A 15,396-nucleotide genomic window follows, 5' to 3' on the forward strand; every position below is an offset into this window, starting at 1 on the left:
GAGCACAGAGTACGAGGAATTTTCAGTATTCAGCTGCTTGCGGAAAATTGTTGAGCCTCATAGGGAAATTATTTGGAGTAACAATGTTAAAAAAAACTGTATAACTAAGAGTTTTATATCAAACTCTGAATTTTTTTAATACATCAAAAGTACAAATAAATGGTTTAAAGAAAACTTTTCGGTATTTTAAAACATTTTACAATTTTTGAAATATGTGAAAACTTCTAAAACAACGTTGTAATTTATAAAATTGTTGGTGTATTGTATGTTTTGACAAGTAAGCAAATTAAAAAATGCCTTGATTAAAATGATAAAACAACTTATATAAAAAAAAAATAGTTAACGATTAAACGGAACAGCGTAAAAAGAACGAAGAAGCACCGAAAAGCGTAAAAATGGAAATTGGTCGCAAGGTTGCCAGCAATATGACAGCTCTATTTAATGCTCTATATATGATTCTTTATTCCTTTTCTCGAATTTAGGTTTGCAGTTGCTCGAAACTAACAACAACAACAACAAAATCAACACGCAATACAATTGTTGTTGCTGTACAGGCAAATAAAATATGTGAAGGAACTTGCCAACTCCAAGAGTGAGTGAGAGAAGGACAGCAAGTGTTAGAAGGGGAAGTAAAGAGAGAGAGAGAGAGAAAAAGAGAGAGAGTGAGAGGCGTGCAACAAACTGAGTGTGTGATTGTGATTGTATTTGTATTTGTGTTTGTGTTTGCGGCAGGTAAATGGATATTTGCATTCAATTAAAAGTGCTGTCGGCGGCAGCGATGCCACCACCCCCCCGCCCAAGGGCCAGCCACGCCCCCAGCAGCAGCATGGAGCATATGGAGGAGCATTGGGGCAAGCACTGAGAACTGATAACGCATAATTTGCAGCACTTGCAACAGCTCCTATGATTAATGAAATGCAAACGCGCAAACGTGGCCAATAATAATTAATAATAATCATAAAATCCAGTGCAAACACAAAAAAAAAATAATAATAAAAAATACAACAAAAAAGTATACGATAAAAAAAGAGAGGGGAAAAAAAACACAAGAGTAAATAAATATTTAATGTGCATGCAAATAAATTAAAATTATTTAACATAATATACATGTAAAATCACATTAAACGCGTGTGAAGTGAACCACCGCGAACCACTCCGTCTGCCTACGCGTCGTTGCGTAGCTGAAACGCATCGAACCGAACCGAACCCGATACCAAAATGACTATGAAATCGATGAAGTACTCCGATTGTGATACCATTATGGATGGCTATAATCCGGTGCCGCCTCCATTGCCCCGACGTGTGCCGCCAGTGCGTAATATTTATGCCGAGCCCTTTGCCCACGAGCCGAACCATTCCAGCAGGTAAATCTACATATATCATGTATATCGATTAACGATAACAATTAACAATTAACCACAAAAGATTACAAGCACTTCAAATGTTGACAGTTGAAGCACTTTTAATGCATTTCTATCAAGTTGAAGTGTATTTTAAACTGTCTGGCAACTCTAACAAGCGGTTTAATATTGCTGATCACACCAATTTAACTATAATTTGCCATTATGTAAATATTAAATCATTATAATTATATTATTAGTAAGTTAAGCGTATGGGAAGATAATTTCAAACAGTCTGGCAACTCTACTATTAAGTTAACTAGTTAGTTTGATAACTCTGGTCGCCCCAAGATGACTCTAAAGTCAAGAGTAAAAAGTTACAAGCATTTTTGATGTTATTACTAAAGTAATTTAAGCTATTGTTTATTTTCTCATGTACATTTTAATCTTAACTTGCAGTTTAATTCGAAATGTAGATTTAAGTATAATTTTTAGAATGCAATTAAGACTAAAATCGATTAAACCACTTGAAAATTGCACTTGGAGTGCAACAAAATAAAAGAATTATATCTTTTCTCATGTATCTGTTAACGGTAGTGCCTAGAAAAAATATACATTAGATGTAGAAGCATTTGTAAGGCAAGCGAGAAATTGGTTACAACTTGTAAATCCCATTTGAAATGGTATTTTCATTTAGTTTGAAGTGTGCGGAGTTACAATGTGTCTCTTGGATTACCAAGTGGAACAACAGGCACCACCCAAGTGGCAACTATAACCACTCTGTGGCACAGCACTAACCCAAACCACATCGTATGATTCGAGCATGTCATACGGATGCTGCTGAGTTGCCAAGTTGCATATTAAAAGAGAAATGTCCCATATAAAGCTCGTGAGTATCTTGTCGAGTGTACAATATGCATTTTGATATCGCAACGAGAAAGAGTAGGAGTAGCAGAAGCAAAAGCAGAAGCAGAAGAAAAGATAAAGAGTGAGGAGGGGGTGGGCGTGATAGGTAAAGTATCTGCATAAAGTATAAATGGATGTGCGACGCGAAGTTCGTGTGTCGCATATGGATATTGTGTATATCCTTTTCATAAAACGAGCTTCAACAATGCCAAATAGCCTCAGTCCGCAGTGGCGCCGACAAAGGGGGTCGCAAGGGGGGGAGGGGGCGTAGGAGTGCTTGATAGGAGCAGCTCTCAGGCTCTGCTCATATCGCATATCAAAAACGAAACACACAGAGATAGAGAGAGAAGAAGAGAAAGAGAAAAGCAATGGGCAAGTGGTAACCAACAACCAACTGGTTATAGGAGCTTATGCAGCGGCGTAGTATTGTGCTGGGGTGGCAACTCTACTCCGTATGTGGTAAAAATGCGGCGCAATATGTTTGCCTGTCAGTTTTCATGCATTTCATATCGAAAACCATTCGTACTTTTACTTGAGTGAGTTTTATGAGCAACGAGCCAAACAGCTGAGGCTAAAAGAAGCGGGGGGGAAGGGGGAGTGGAGAATGACAGGGGTGAAGCGGGGAGAGAGTGAACTGGTAACAATAACAACGACTGAGTGGATACATCTATGATGATGCTCTAGTGTATACATTGTGCACAGACAGACAGACAGAGAGCTACCCTAGACAGTTGGACAGACGGACAGACGGACAGACGGACGGACGGACGGTCGCTTCACTGGCCCCGTTTGTATGCATAGTTTTTAGCTATGGTGGGGGGAGTGGAGTTCGAAGGGGAGGAGGGGCAACTCGCTGGCACTGCAAACTGGGTTAGAATTTAGCATTTTTTCTTTTTTATACCCGTTACTTAAAAAATAAGTAAAAGGGTATATTGTGTTCGTTGGAATGTATGTAACAGTGAGAAAGAGGCATCTTCGACCCTATAAAGCATATATATTCTTGATCAGCATCAAAAGCAGAGTCGATATAGCCATGTCCGTCTGTCTGTCTGTCTGTATAAACAAAAAGATTATACCGTTTTTATGGTAATTAACGTTATCTATTTACATTATCTATAGTACCACTTAACCTCAGCAAGATCGGACAAGTAGAACGGGAGAAGTAGCTAACCAAATCTATTGATAAAGTTATTATTTCAATACAATCACCTAAAATTATGCAGTAGTTTTTGTTAGATAGTAAATTTCTTAAAGTACTTTTATATATATTGTAGTAAGTAACGGGTATTCTATGGTCGGGACTATAGCCTTTCCCACTTGTTTTTTTTTTTTGCTTTTGAAAAAGAAAGATAGAGAAAAAATTGGAATTTGTTGCTTGTTATATTAAATGAAATTTCCAATTACTTTTTATTGGACTATTTCAATGAAATGAAGTTGAAGTATCCCACCTTCCAACCACCCAACCACCCAATTTGCCGACTCGAGTGCAACATAACGTACAGCATGTGGCATGTGGGGCAGACAGCCTTTGGGGCAACATTAGATTAGGTAAGTAGTCAGCTTAAGTTGTGTATCGATGCGTTTTGGCCATAAATTTGCATAGAGGGAGGACTTTAGGGGGTGAGGGGGGGATGAGGGTGGTCAGCTGAGGGAACTCAACAATGCAGATTATATTACGGTAAATATATATATATATATATATATATATATGAGTGTGTTTCTATCTAGAAATCTTGTGCAAATAATTGTGTGGTTACTTAGAATTATCTCAAGCTTACAGCTAGATGAATAAGTTAAGGCAAACGAAATACCCTTTAAACTAACAACAAGAGCGAGCATATTAGCTTACAAAATATAAGAGAAAGTGCATTTGATTGAGTCTAAAAACATATTCAAAGTTAAGGCACTCTAATCAGAATGAGAGTGAATAAATTTCGATACATAAAAATAAGTTTAGATTACATTTATTTTTACAGGGCAACTCTCAGTCGAGCAGCCTTAATACTATAGTTTATTTCGAATTTAATCTCTGTAATGATACATAAATCTCTTTGTTTAGATGTATTTAACACAGATATGATGTCGTTAATGGAATAATATGAAGAAGAATATGCACACTTAGAATATGCACACTAATTAAAATCCTAATTAATTTAGATTTAAGATTTACTAAAGCCGAGTAACTATTGTTCTAAGAATTATTTGCCAATTGTATATTAACTGTTTTATTAATATTTGCTTTTATTTTCTTGTTTTCTTCCTTTAGGTAAGTTTCTTCAATTTATGCTGAGAGTTGTAAACTTAATGAAAGTCCGGTAAGATATAAGAGCTTAATTCGATTCCCTGTGGTATATATACGTCTTTCCCTTTCCCTGCACCCTTTAAATGTTAACAATTTATAAAAAAAGAGAGAGGGAAAATAACCGAAACTGAATTTAAGAGTCCGTCGAGAGTTTTTGGTTTGTGCTCGTTGTGAAAAGTTTCAACGGTGCCAACTTGCAACTGGCAACTTGCAACTTGCAACTGCCACAGCCAGAAATGTTGTATATGAACCAAACATTTAATAATTCAAGTAGCCCAGTGGCGGTGGGGGTGAGGGTGCAAAGGGATTGGTGGGGGAGGGAAGAGGGGTGGCATACAGTGAACGCCCCTAATGACCTACTTCACTTATACTAACAACAAAAATAACATCGAAACTAACAACAACAGCGTAATATACATAAGTAATTTTGCGTTGAGGTGGGGAGGGGGAGTATACCCCCTCCCCTCTCCCTCCCCCTATGCAGGTAAGCAGCTGCTGCTGAAGAGAAAACTTGTGTTTGGTTCTAGTTTTGATTCAGAGTCTGGTTCAGGTTCGAGGTTTGGGTTCGGGGTTTTTGGGTTTACTTGCAAGAAGTTCCGAGTTCTGTTTGGTATAGCTTTGGCTTCCGGCTTCCTGCTGCTGCAACAACAGCAACAACGACAAATCTTGAAGTGCATTTGCCACAGCAAAAACTACAAATAACAGACTATAGGCAAGCGCACGCGACCATATGATACCCTGCATTAGTCTCTAAAAAAAAATTATTTTCATAAAATTTTTATCTTCTAAAATTTTTTATTTTTGGGCTGATCCTTGTATAACTTGGAGGATCCTTTAACAACACAAGCAAAGGATGAGAACAGAACTCTAAATTATAAATTTTCTTTAAATATATGCTATGCAAACTACTTCCAATATTCGGTGTAGTAGCTTTTAAAGAACATCTCCCAATACTGACCAAGGATAAACATTTATAATTTATAGGGTTCGTTACAAACATTCGCACAAAGCTAAAATATGTTATACCTGGTACTGGGTATATTAAAAATTGAAGAAAGAACTAAGGAAAATAACAAAATAAAAATAAAAATGCTATTACACAATATGCGAAATATGGTAGAAGCCAGCCAAGCTGATGGAAGAAGAGGGGTTGGGAGGTAAGGACGCGGGGGTAAGTGGATGATGGGGCGTAAGAGAAAGTGCGACGAACTGGCAACAAAGTTGTGCAGTGAAATTTGCATGCAACATGAAGAAATGCCGCTGACGCGGACGCTGACGCTGACGTCTCCCCACGTACCGCGTGCTCCACTTTAGTGCGCATTTTCCCACTGACAAATTTTCCGGCATACGCCTTTTCCCAACCATCCGGACATGTGCATGACCTCTTGACCTAGTCGCACTGCCTGAGGCAAGTCAAAATGCGCAGAAAAGTGAACTCACTTCCTCTCTTCTCTTCTCTTCTCCCATCAACTCAACTCAACTTCCCAAACAAACTGCACGTACATGTACAGTTATGAGGATGAGCCTCCTTTCTCCTACTTCTTTGCCACTTCCACTCTGTCCAATCAATATGACAACCCTATGAAGTGCTCCCCAATCTAGGCAACATTCAAGTCAATGCTCAGCCTTAACAATAATAACAAGAGGAGCTGAAGTAGCAGGAATATTATGATTGAAATGCTGAGGTTGATATGATTACATACTACACAGAGGGTGCCATTCGGGGGGAGGGGAGGGTAGGGCAGCTAAGGGAGCAGAAGGAGAAAGCACAACATTTGTTTCGGACAGTTGGCAACTAATTTGCTTGTCAAATACGACGGCAACTGGACGAATGGTCAGCACAAAGGTCAGCAAATTGAATAAAAATTACAACAAAACCAAACAGAAAAAGCGAGAGAGAGAGAGAGAGATGGACAAAGAGCTAGAGAAGAAGTAGTTTGGAGTAAAAAATATATAATGATAGATGAAAAGAAGATATGAAAGTAACAGATGAAAATAAAAACTAAATAAAACTAAGATAAAGATAGAATGGAAATATAAGAAATATATGGAGAGATGCAAAGAATTTTGAAATAATATATAAATATATATTAGAGTGGGTCAATTTGTATGGAGTAAAAAAAAAGGCTAAAGCGGTTATGAAATTAGTAATCTACGATGAATTCTAAGAAGAATTGCCCAAGAAACCATGGGTCCAAAATCAATATCGAGTTTCCACTTTTTTCAGAGAAGAGTATAACTATTTCATATATTGGTTATTGTCAGTTAGATCTAACTTACCTCCCAAACAAAAAAAGATTAAAAACCCAAATAGAGGGAAAAAATGGATATTGATTTTAGACATATGGTTTCTTTAGCAATTCCTCTTAGAAAAAATCGTAGATTACGAATTTCAACCGCTTTGTCGCGAAAAAAAATGGAACCACTCTAATATTAATATATATTTTATAAAGAGAAAGGTAGAACCCCATAACTATAATAGGACTTTTACCATAATAAAATCATTCGTGAGAATATCAATTGCATTTTTATTGGAAAAACGCATTTATTGTTTTCAAACACAAATTCTTGGTTTTGATTTAGAACTTTGAGTTCTCTTCACAAAGAGTTATACTCTAGAGATGGTGCGATATCCACTTGCTAGAGACAACTAAGAATTTTCCAGCGATTCCAGATTGAGGTTCGAGATTCATCAAGGCTGTGTCTTGACCCACATTTGAATGATTGATTTCTTAGCAGCTGAGGAACTGCCTGCTGTAGATCTGCTTCCAGCAGTCTTCTTTCCAGCCGAACTGCTTGCTGCATTCTTTTTTCCAGCTGCACTGCTTGCTGCATTGTTGGTACTACGTGAAATATTAGTGGAGTGCTCTGCCTCCGATTGCCGCAATTTGAGTTTCCTTTGTTCCAGCATCTCGCGCAGATTTTTCATCTCTTCGGTTAGCTTCAGACGTCGCTGTTCCAGATCCTGCAACTTCTGATGCTCCGCCTCGAGTGTGGCAAAGAGTTGCTTGAACACATTTGGAGGTTCCCCTTGTCCCCGACTACTGCTCGCTTCCCCGGCATCTTTTTGCTGTTTCTCCGACATTGTCAATGTTCCACTCAATGCTCGGTGTAGCCACAGTTCTATGCTTCAGCCAAATAAAGGCTGAGTTTTAAAATTTTGAATTTATTTCGTTTGCTCTAAATGTGTATGAAGGCCATGTGTTCAAAGCCTTCTACGTTTGAGTCTAAAACACTTAGAACGCTACTCCTTGTTTGCTATCTATCAGCTGACATCAATCTAGCCTCGGGCCGACTGAATCAGAGCTTATGACCTCTGCTTGATAAAGAGCTTTTAGCAAAGCCATTCAAGCCTGGAAACCACAACAGCAGAAGCAGAAGCAGCAGCAAAAGCAGATAAAGAAGAAGAAGCAGAGGCAGAGGCAGCTTAACCCACATTCAACTCACAGAAGCTCAAGTTAAGCGGCCTGTTAATGACGCAATTTCCGTGCACTGACCACTGTGCGACCTTTGGGGTCAGCCAGTCCCTCTCTCTGTCTCTCTCCCACTCTCACTCTCACTCTCTACCCTAAAATGTATAGAGAACACAACACTATATAGAACTTCCCCACAGTTGGCTAATTAGCTTAGCGCAGTTAAATCGTTTGCTTATTGAACTACACGACGCACATTTCTATGGCATCGATAGATCAGAGTTCAGTCCTAAGGAAGCAAGGGAGAACAGTGGGAATATGTAGAGTAGGGGTAGCTTCACCTTACTTTAGTTACCTTATTTCTTAGCTTCCGTTTGCTCACAACAATTTTTGCTGGCTTTGCCAAAATGTCAGACAATAAATAAATAAAAAGAGAGAAGGGCGAAAGGAGTAAGGAATTGTTAGATTGCTATATTGTTGTGACCAAAACATGCCACATAAAAACAACAAAAACAACGACAACGAAGACGACAAACACATACAAATTCTTCTACAATTCCAGGCCATTACACTGAGAAATGTGCCACAATTTGAATAACATTTAAAATATAAAATTGAGCATCAATTCGGTAAAGGGAAATGGCATGTAGAAGGCGTAAGGAATAGGAAGGGGACTTTTTGGGCGGAAGTGGTTGTTAACCCCCTTAAACTCCGACTAGACTCAGACCAATCCTACCCAATCCAATCCAACCCAACCCATCTCATTGCCAAAGCGCCTACACATGTTGTTTTGGTGTTTGTGTTTCATTTTCGTTTATAAATCTTAAGGCTTTCTTTCAGCTTGTCTGCGGCCTTTTCCTCTACAGCATTTTGCTCTGTGTTTTATTTTTGTTATCCTCTTCATTTTTTTTTTTTTTTTTGTTGACTAAATTGCGTAAATTATTGGCATATGTTGTCTTCACAGCGCGCCAAGAGCCGAGGCAATGAAACATTTTAACCCTTTTTCCTTTGGCAACGTCGAGAATGTCGCTGAAATTGACAGTCGCACATTGTTGGGGCGCGTCTTTCGAGCAGTGAGAGAGCTAGAAAGCGAGATAGAGAGCGAGAGAGGGGGGAACAGATACTTTGGCATGGCATTTCATTCCAATTTTGAACCTACTCTCCCCCTTCTTGTCTCTCTGCATTCTCCCGAGCTGCCTCTGGCTGCCAGTCGCCTGTCAGTTTTGCTTGCTCCTTTTTTCCTTTTGTTTTGTTTTTTTTTGTATTCGTTCCTTTCAGAGCTCTTGCTTTCCTCTGCTTCTTAGTTTGTTTTTTTTTTTTATCATTTATTCCCATTCTTGGCTTTTTATGTGCGCTATTTCGCGAAGTAGAACAATAGCCCAGCGCGAAGAGACTGCCTTGGTTGCCTTGGCCGCCGGAGGACCTCCTCCTAGTACTCCATTCATTCATACCATCTTCTCCTTCTCCTACTCCTTCTTTACCTCCTCCTTCTTCTTCATCTTCCACAGCTTCGTGAGCTTTTGTTACAACTAAAACGACGCGACGATGGTCTTCTCCGCACTATACTCGTACTTCATCTGATGTTACTTTTTTAGATATTCGCCACCGACCCCCGACCACCCTTTTCAACCGACTCTACCCATGTCAAACCCTCGCTCCCCCTTAACAGTCCCTTTTTCGACTGGTCTGCTAAAGCAACTTTATTGTCTTGCCAAAGAAATAGACTTTTAATATACTAGGAACCTCGCACTGCAAACAATACATGAACTATTACATATAAAGAGGGTGTATTTGTGTGTGTAGGGGTGTGAAGTGTACTTCTGTGTGTGTGTGTGTGTGTGTGTCTGGAAATATTAGGCGCTTTTGCCAGTTCATTGACTTGCCACAACAATAGTTTGAAGTTTGTCTGCCAAAATATGAGGCGAATCCTCCATTTTTTAAACCCCTTTTTGAAAATAACATCTCGTGGGCGTTTACGGAGCAAAAGAACATGAAACTCAGCAAGAAGAAAACAATAACACGGAGTAAAAAGGTGCAATGGTATTGATATGAATGAAGTGTAGATAAAAGGCAAGCGACGACTTGAGCAAATGGAAAAACAAAACACAAAGTGGAAAGGAAAAAAGGTGTTGAACTCACAGAGCAAAAGGTGAAATGAAGTGTCTGAATTATAGATCGTATTAGAGCAAACGAAATGGAAGAGTTATGAGTGAGAATATATAAGCAGACAAGAGGAATGCAAGATCCAGATAGAGCAAGAGACAAGAAGAAGATTCATTTAAAATAAAAAGGAATTGTAGTGATCCTGTTAAAGTAATAAGAAACAGGAAGAAGAATGAGTGACGACAACAAGAAGAAATGAAGGATAGAGGAAGAAAGGATAATTTAGTTAGAATAGAAGCTGATTCAGTTACGAAGGTTTCTTAAGGCAGAAAGATGAATTGTGTTTATATCTAAGGAAGCTTTTCTTTCATTTTCTGACTAAGGCTCTTGATAATATAGAGAAGGATAAAAACAGCTTAAGAGCTCAAAAAGTAAACTAATAATTGCAGTGATATAAATTGAGAGCGCTTAATAGAAATAGTAAATAAATCAAAGATTCATGCTGAAAGTAACAGTAGTATTAAACACTGCCAAACGAATTGAAAAGCACACACTATCTAATTGATTTGTAGCTCTACTGCAAAGCTGTCAAAAGCACATTAATAACATTATTAGTATTTACATAATAAGGCTCAGAAATGAGCTGAGCTGGAAACTCTGTCGAAATGCCTGAAGTGAATTCATTCATAGTCCGACTATATACATATACGGGTATATCTGAAAACAGTTTCAATGCATTAAGTCTCTTTCAAGTCCAATGATTTTCTTAGTTAGTGTCTGTGTCTGTAATTGAAGCTTGTGCCTCCCGCCTGGGGGCAACAAAGTGTACGATTGGGCAGAGGATCAACAACAGTAGCGTTTTTGAAGTTGAAGTTGAAGTTGGCCTAATGAGTTCCATGAGGCGAGTCCATTTTGAGTATTCAATTTACTTGCTAGTGTTTTTGGCGATGGCAGCAAAAAAGCATTTGCCCCTGCGGGAAACAACAACAACAGAAGAAACTTACATGACATTTGAAGTACATGCCACATGCCACATGCCACAGCAATGGGGCAAGTTGTAAGTATGCCAGCTAATTGGACAACATGTTGTCAAAGGGAGGTCAAAATAAAAGTGAAATGGGAAAGCGCCTTAAGCCATAAAATACAAACCCTAACAAAATTCCAAAAGCCAAAAAAATGAAAAGCAAAGTCAAAGAAACCCGAAAACATGAGAACATGCGAAACATAAGACACACGGCTAATCAGGCACACGCCATGGCTAATGCTCTGGCTAAAAAGGACAGAGACAAGACCTCAGTCTTGAGACTGAGACTGAGACTGAGACTCAGACTAAGGCTGAGAAGAAGACTGAGTGTAAGGATGAGAGAACTTGAAATCACAGTCAGAAACAGAAACACTGAGACGAAGAGACAAAAGTCAAAAGGCACATCAATGGCAACTCTGGTTTTAGTTTCAGTTACAGCTACAGCTTCAGCTTCTCTCTCTGCTTCTTCTTCCCCAACTTAAAATTCGACTGTAGCTTCTGTTTCTGCCAGGCTCTTAACATATTTTTGGGTTTCTCCTTGTCTCTCTTTTTGAACTTTGGGCGCACTTTTTATTCTTTCTTTTTTCGTTTTTTTTTTTATTATTTTTCAAACATCTTTTTAGAACTTTTGCTTTACCTCCGCATATGTGTGTACGTGTGTGGTGTGCAAGTGTGTGAGTGTATGTGTGTGTGCCATGATGCTGCACAAAAAACTTCCGACAACAATTCTGCAAACGCAAGCAGGAAAACATAAATCTGGCTAAAGCTAAAACGCAAACTTTTAGTTAGAAAAAAAAAAAAATCTTCTTTTTCATTTTTTATCTTCTTCAATTTTATGTACATTTTTTTTATTTTTTTGTTTGAGTGCGTGCAAGTGATGGAGGAATAACCAATGCTCCATGGCAGATTGTGAAACTTAGGGAGGGGTAGGTGTAGAAGGGCGGAAAACTTGATGAGGTTGACTGCAAGCAATGCCGCAAGAGCTAAGAACCAAGAGAATTTGACCTCAAGGAAGAGAGTGTGAAGTCAAAGCAGTTGATGGCGACCCAAAAGGGAATTCCAGGATTGGTTTTTAGTATAACAAATCACAGGAGAATCGTTATAAATCTTTCTGTAGCTCGGTTTCACTTTAAAGTCTTCAAATCTAAGAAAATTTTAAGATATAAGTTAGTGTTCCGATTTCTTTTAATAATTTTCTCAGTAAATGCAACTAAAATGAAGGGATCAGTCTCCCGTAGCTTTCCACAAAGTCTATTGTATCTATCTCTATATTTTTTATTCTTTTGCTCTCTCTGAAAGTTAAAAATCTTGGGTGTTTTTTGTCTCTTTCTATTCTTACTAACAATTTGAGAGTTGGATAGAAGAAAAGGACCAAAGACTCTGTTCTTCTGTTTGAGTTCTTTTTTTTTTTACGTATTATTCTCATTTCATTTTTTTCCGCACTTGTTCTATTTCTGATGCAAACCATTTAATAACTTCTCAATTTTGTAAACTGACTATCACTTTTTTTACTCTCTTTTGCTGCAGTGCCTCTCTTTCTATTTCTCTCTTTCTCTCTCCCTCTCTTTTTTACTTTAACTTGGCCAAAATGTTGACCATCTGCTGTCAATCTTAACCCTTCAACTTGACTAAAGTTCAATTGAGCTGCGACTGTTTCTGTTACGTTTCGCGTCTTCTACTTCTTCCTCTTCTTTCTTCCGCCTTACTCCCTACGTTTCTTCTACTTTTCCTTGTTGCTTTGTTTTATACATATATACTTTTTTTTTCGTTTTTTTGTTAAACAAATGTCCACATTTTGACCATTTGAAATCCAAACAGGCAACTTTTATGCCACTGACGTGCGTTGCCAATGTCTGCACGTATGCTACTCTAACTGTATATACATGTGAGTGTGTGTGTGTGTGTGTGTGTGTGTGTGTGTGTGTATGTGCACAACAGACTTTGGCTACCATTTCGAGCTTGAGCTTGAAATTTTGCAACATGCCTTCGACATCTCATGGGTATTTTTACGACTATCACTGGTCGGTCGGTCACTCTGTTCTAAAACCCGTCCAACCGTTGCACCCCTTCCATTCCTCTCGCCCCTCTACACTGTCCACGCCCCTGCTTTTTTCCGCCTTTATGCCATTCCCTTAACTTGAACCATTTGCTGTTTGTCCACTGACCACAGACAGCAGACGGTCAGACAGTTCCAGCAATGTTGCAATGTTGCCGCCTGGATCCCAAGTTCCTGTCCCTCTTACTCTTCTTCTTATTCTTGTCCCACTATCCCCTTGCATGCACCCTGTGCCTGCTCTGTACAGTGGTTACAAAGTGAGCGAATTAATTACGATTTTTAATGTTACAAAAAATATATTAATAGATGAAAATAAAAAAAATTTATGTAAATATTTTAAAATATATAATGAAATAAATCCGAATTAAAAAAAAACTACCTCTTTACCAAGCTTAATTTTTAAAATTAACTAATTTATTACAAATTCTAATTAAATAAATATTCTTTAATGTTCCAAAATATATATTATTAGATAAAAAAAAAATGTATTTAAATATTTTAAAATATATAATAAAAATAAATCCGAATAAAAAAAATACCTCTTTACCAAGCTTAATTTTTAAAACTAACAAATTTATTACAAATTCTAATTTAATAAATATTTTGAACACTAGAATTAAAAAACTACATTTAAATAGAAAATAAATTTTGAAAAAAAAACGTTTAAAAATTAGAATCAAATTTAGAAAACAATTTTTCAAAATTTCATTTATAAGCACGCACCTGTATTTCTGTATAGTTGGTACCACTGTGCAAGCTGTGGAGTTTAAAGCGTTGCTTGTTGTGGCCCGAAAAAGTAGTTGGTCTCTGGCTGCTGCTTAAAATGGATTTGGTCAGCAAAAGCTAACAATAACACACAAGAAGGCAACTGAAACAGAAACACACAGAGAGACAATGATAGTGAACGAGAAACAGAAGTAGAAAATGAAACATGAAGAGAAACAGAAAGATAAACCCAGCAGCTAAGTAACAAGATGATGGCGCACGTGATGCGCTTTTCCTTGACCAAAAGCAGAAGCTGCTGCACTTGATGGCCCTCCAGCTAGAAGAGCTACAAAAAGAGAGAGAGAGGGGAAGAAAGAAAAACCTCTTGTCAAGGAGTCAGGACATAGAGCTTCGCCTTAGACTTGGACTTGGCTGATTTGCCGCCAATTAGCAGCTAAGTGGATTTGTTTACCAAAAGCCATTTTCATTTGCATTCCGGAATACGGAATACGGATTTGGCAATGGAAGTTGGAGTTGGGGATGAAATGTCCATGGAGGTTACGTGCCAAGTCAAAAACTCTACCAATATTTATATCGATAAACAAAATATCTATAAGCTATGGAGTGGAAGGAGATGGAATGCGTTGTGGAGTGGACTATAGCGTTATCTGCGTCTATTTTTTTTGTTTTTTTTTTTTTTTTTTGTTTGGCAGACAGTGGAGGCTTACGGGCCTAATCTACGTGGCATGCGTGTACGTGCGAGGCCAGAAACAAGCAACCAACATTGCGGGTGTTTCAGGGTAAGAGGGGGCTGGGAGGGTCTTCAGGGTTTTTGGGCTGTGATGCTCTCTTGTCGTCGTCTACGTGGCCAGGCGAACGAGACAAGTTAAATCGTTGCGTTATTGATGGCAAATGTACGTGATAGGCTCACAACGTGAGCTTCCAATGATGATGATCATCACCATCACCATCGTCAGCATCATCATCATCATTATTATCAATGGTATTGTATTGTATAGTATCGTCTCGTATACTCCTGTAGCACCATTGATGATGATGCTTTTGGTAATGCTAATAATGGCCCTGGCGCTCAACTTCGACGACAACGGCTTTCAACAACAATCGAGCCCACCTGTGCGCCAAGTCCAACGGACTAAAGAAATTTAAGCGCATTACAAAACTTTTCTTCTCACTCTCTCTCTTTCCTCTTCTCTCTATCCCCATCTCTGTATTTCTCTGCGCCTTCTCGCGTTACCATTGTTTGTGAAAAGTTTAGCCAAGGCTTTGGGTAAGCGAAACGCTTTCAAATTGTCAAACAAAGCGCCTGCCAATGTCTATACCTCTCTCTCTCTCTCTCTCTCTCTCTCTCTCTCTCTCTCTCTCTCTCTCTCTCTTTCACATTATATATCCGTTATATATCCACATCTATATTGGAGTATGATTGACTGTACTTAGCTTAAAGTCAAAGCAGCGAGTAAACAGTTTAGATAAAAGTAGTGACATTGGCAAAAAGCAAGAAGTAAAAAGTGAGAGAGAGAGAGAGAGAG

General features: G+C 38.4%; 1 protein-coding gene and 1 long non-coding RNA gene across 2 annotated transcripts in view; both read left to right on the forward strand.

Moving 5' to 3' along the window:
• Nucleotides 1-219: 219 nt before the first annotated feature.
• LOC117794173 lies at nt 220-645 on the forward strand. The gene is made up of 3 exons (XR_004618373.1): nt 220-277; nt 340-413; nt 483-645. It is a non-coding gene; the product is annotated as an uncharacterized LOC117794173 (long non-coding RNA).
• Nucleotides 646-1,047: 402 nt separating this feature from the next.
• The window catches only part of LOC117794172 (teneurin-a), a 135,597-nt gene continuing 121,248 nt past the window's right edge, over nt 1,048-15,396 (forward strand). Inside the window, exon 1 of the mRNA XM_034634691.1 lies at nt 1,048-1,364. Coding sequence (XP_034490582.1) covers nt 1,219-1,364 — 146 coding nt within the window. The 5' untranslated portion in view covers nt 1,048-1,218. The remainder of the gene's footprint in view (nt 1,365-15,396) is intronic.

This window comes from Drosophila innubila, chromosome X (assembly GCF_004354385.1).
Source record: "Drosophila innubila isolate TH190305 chromosome X, UK_Dinn_1.0, whole genome shotgun sequence".
NCBI classification, from domain to species: Eukaryota; Metazoa; Arthropoda; class Insecta; order Diptera; family Drosophilidae; genus Drosophila; species Drosophila innubila.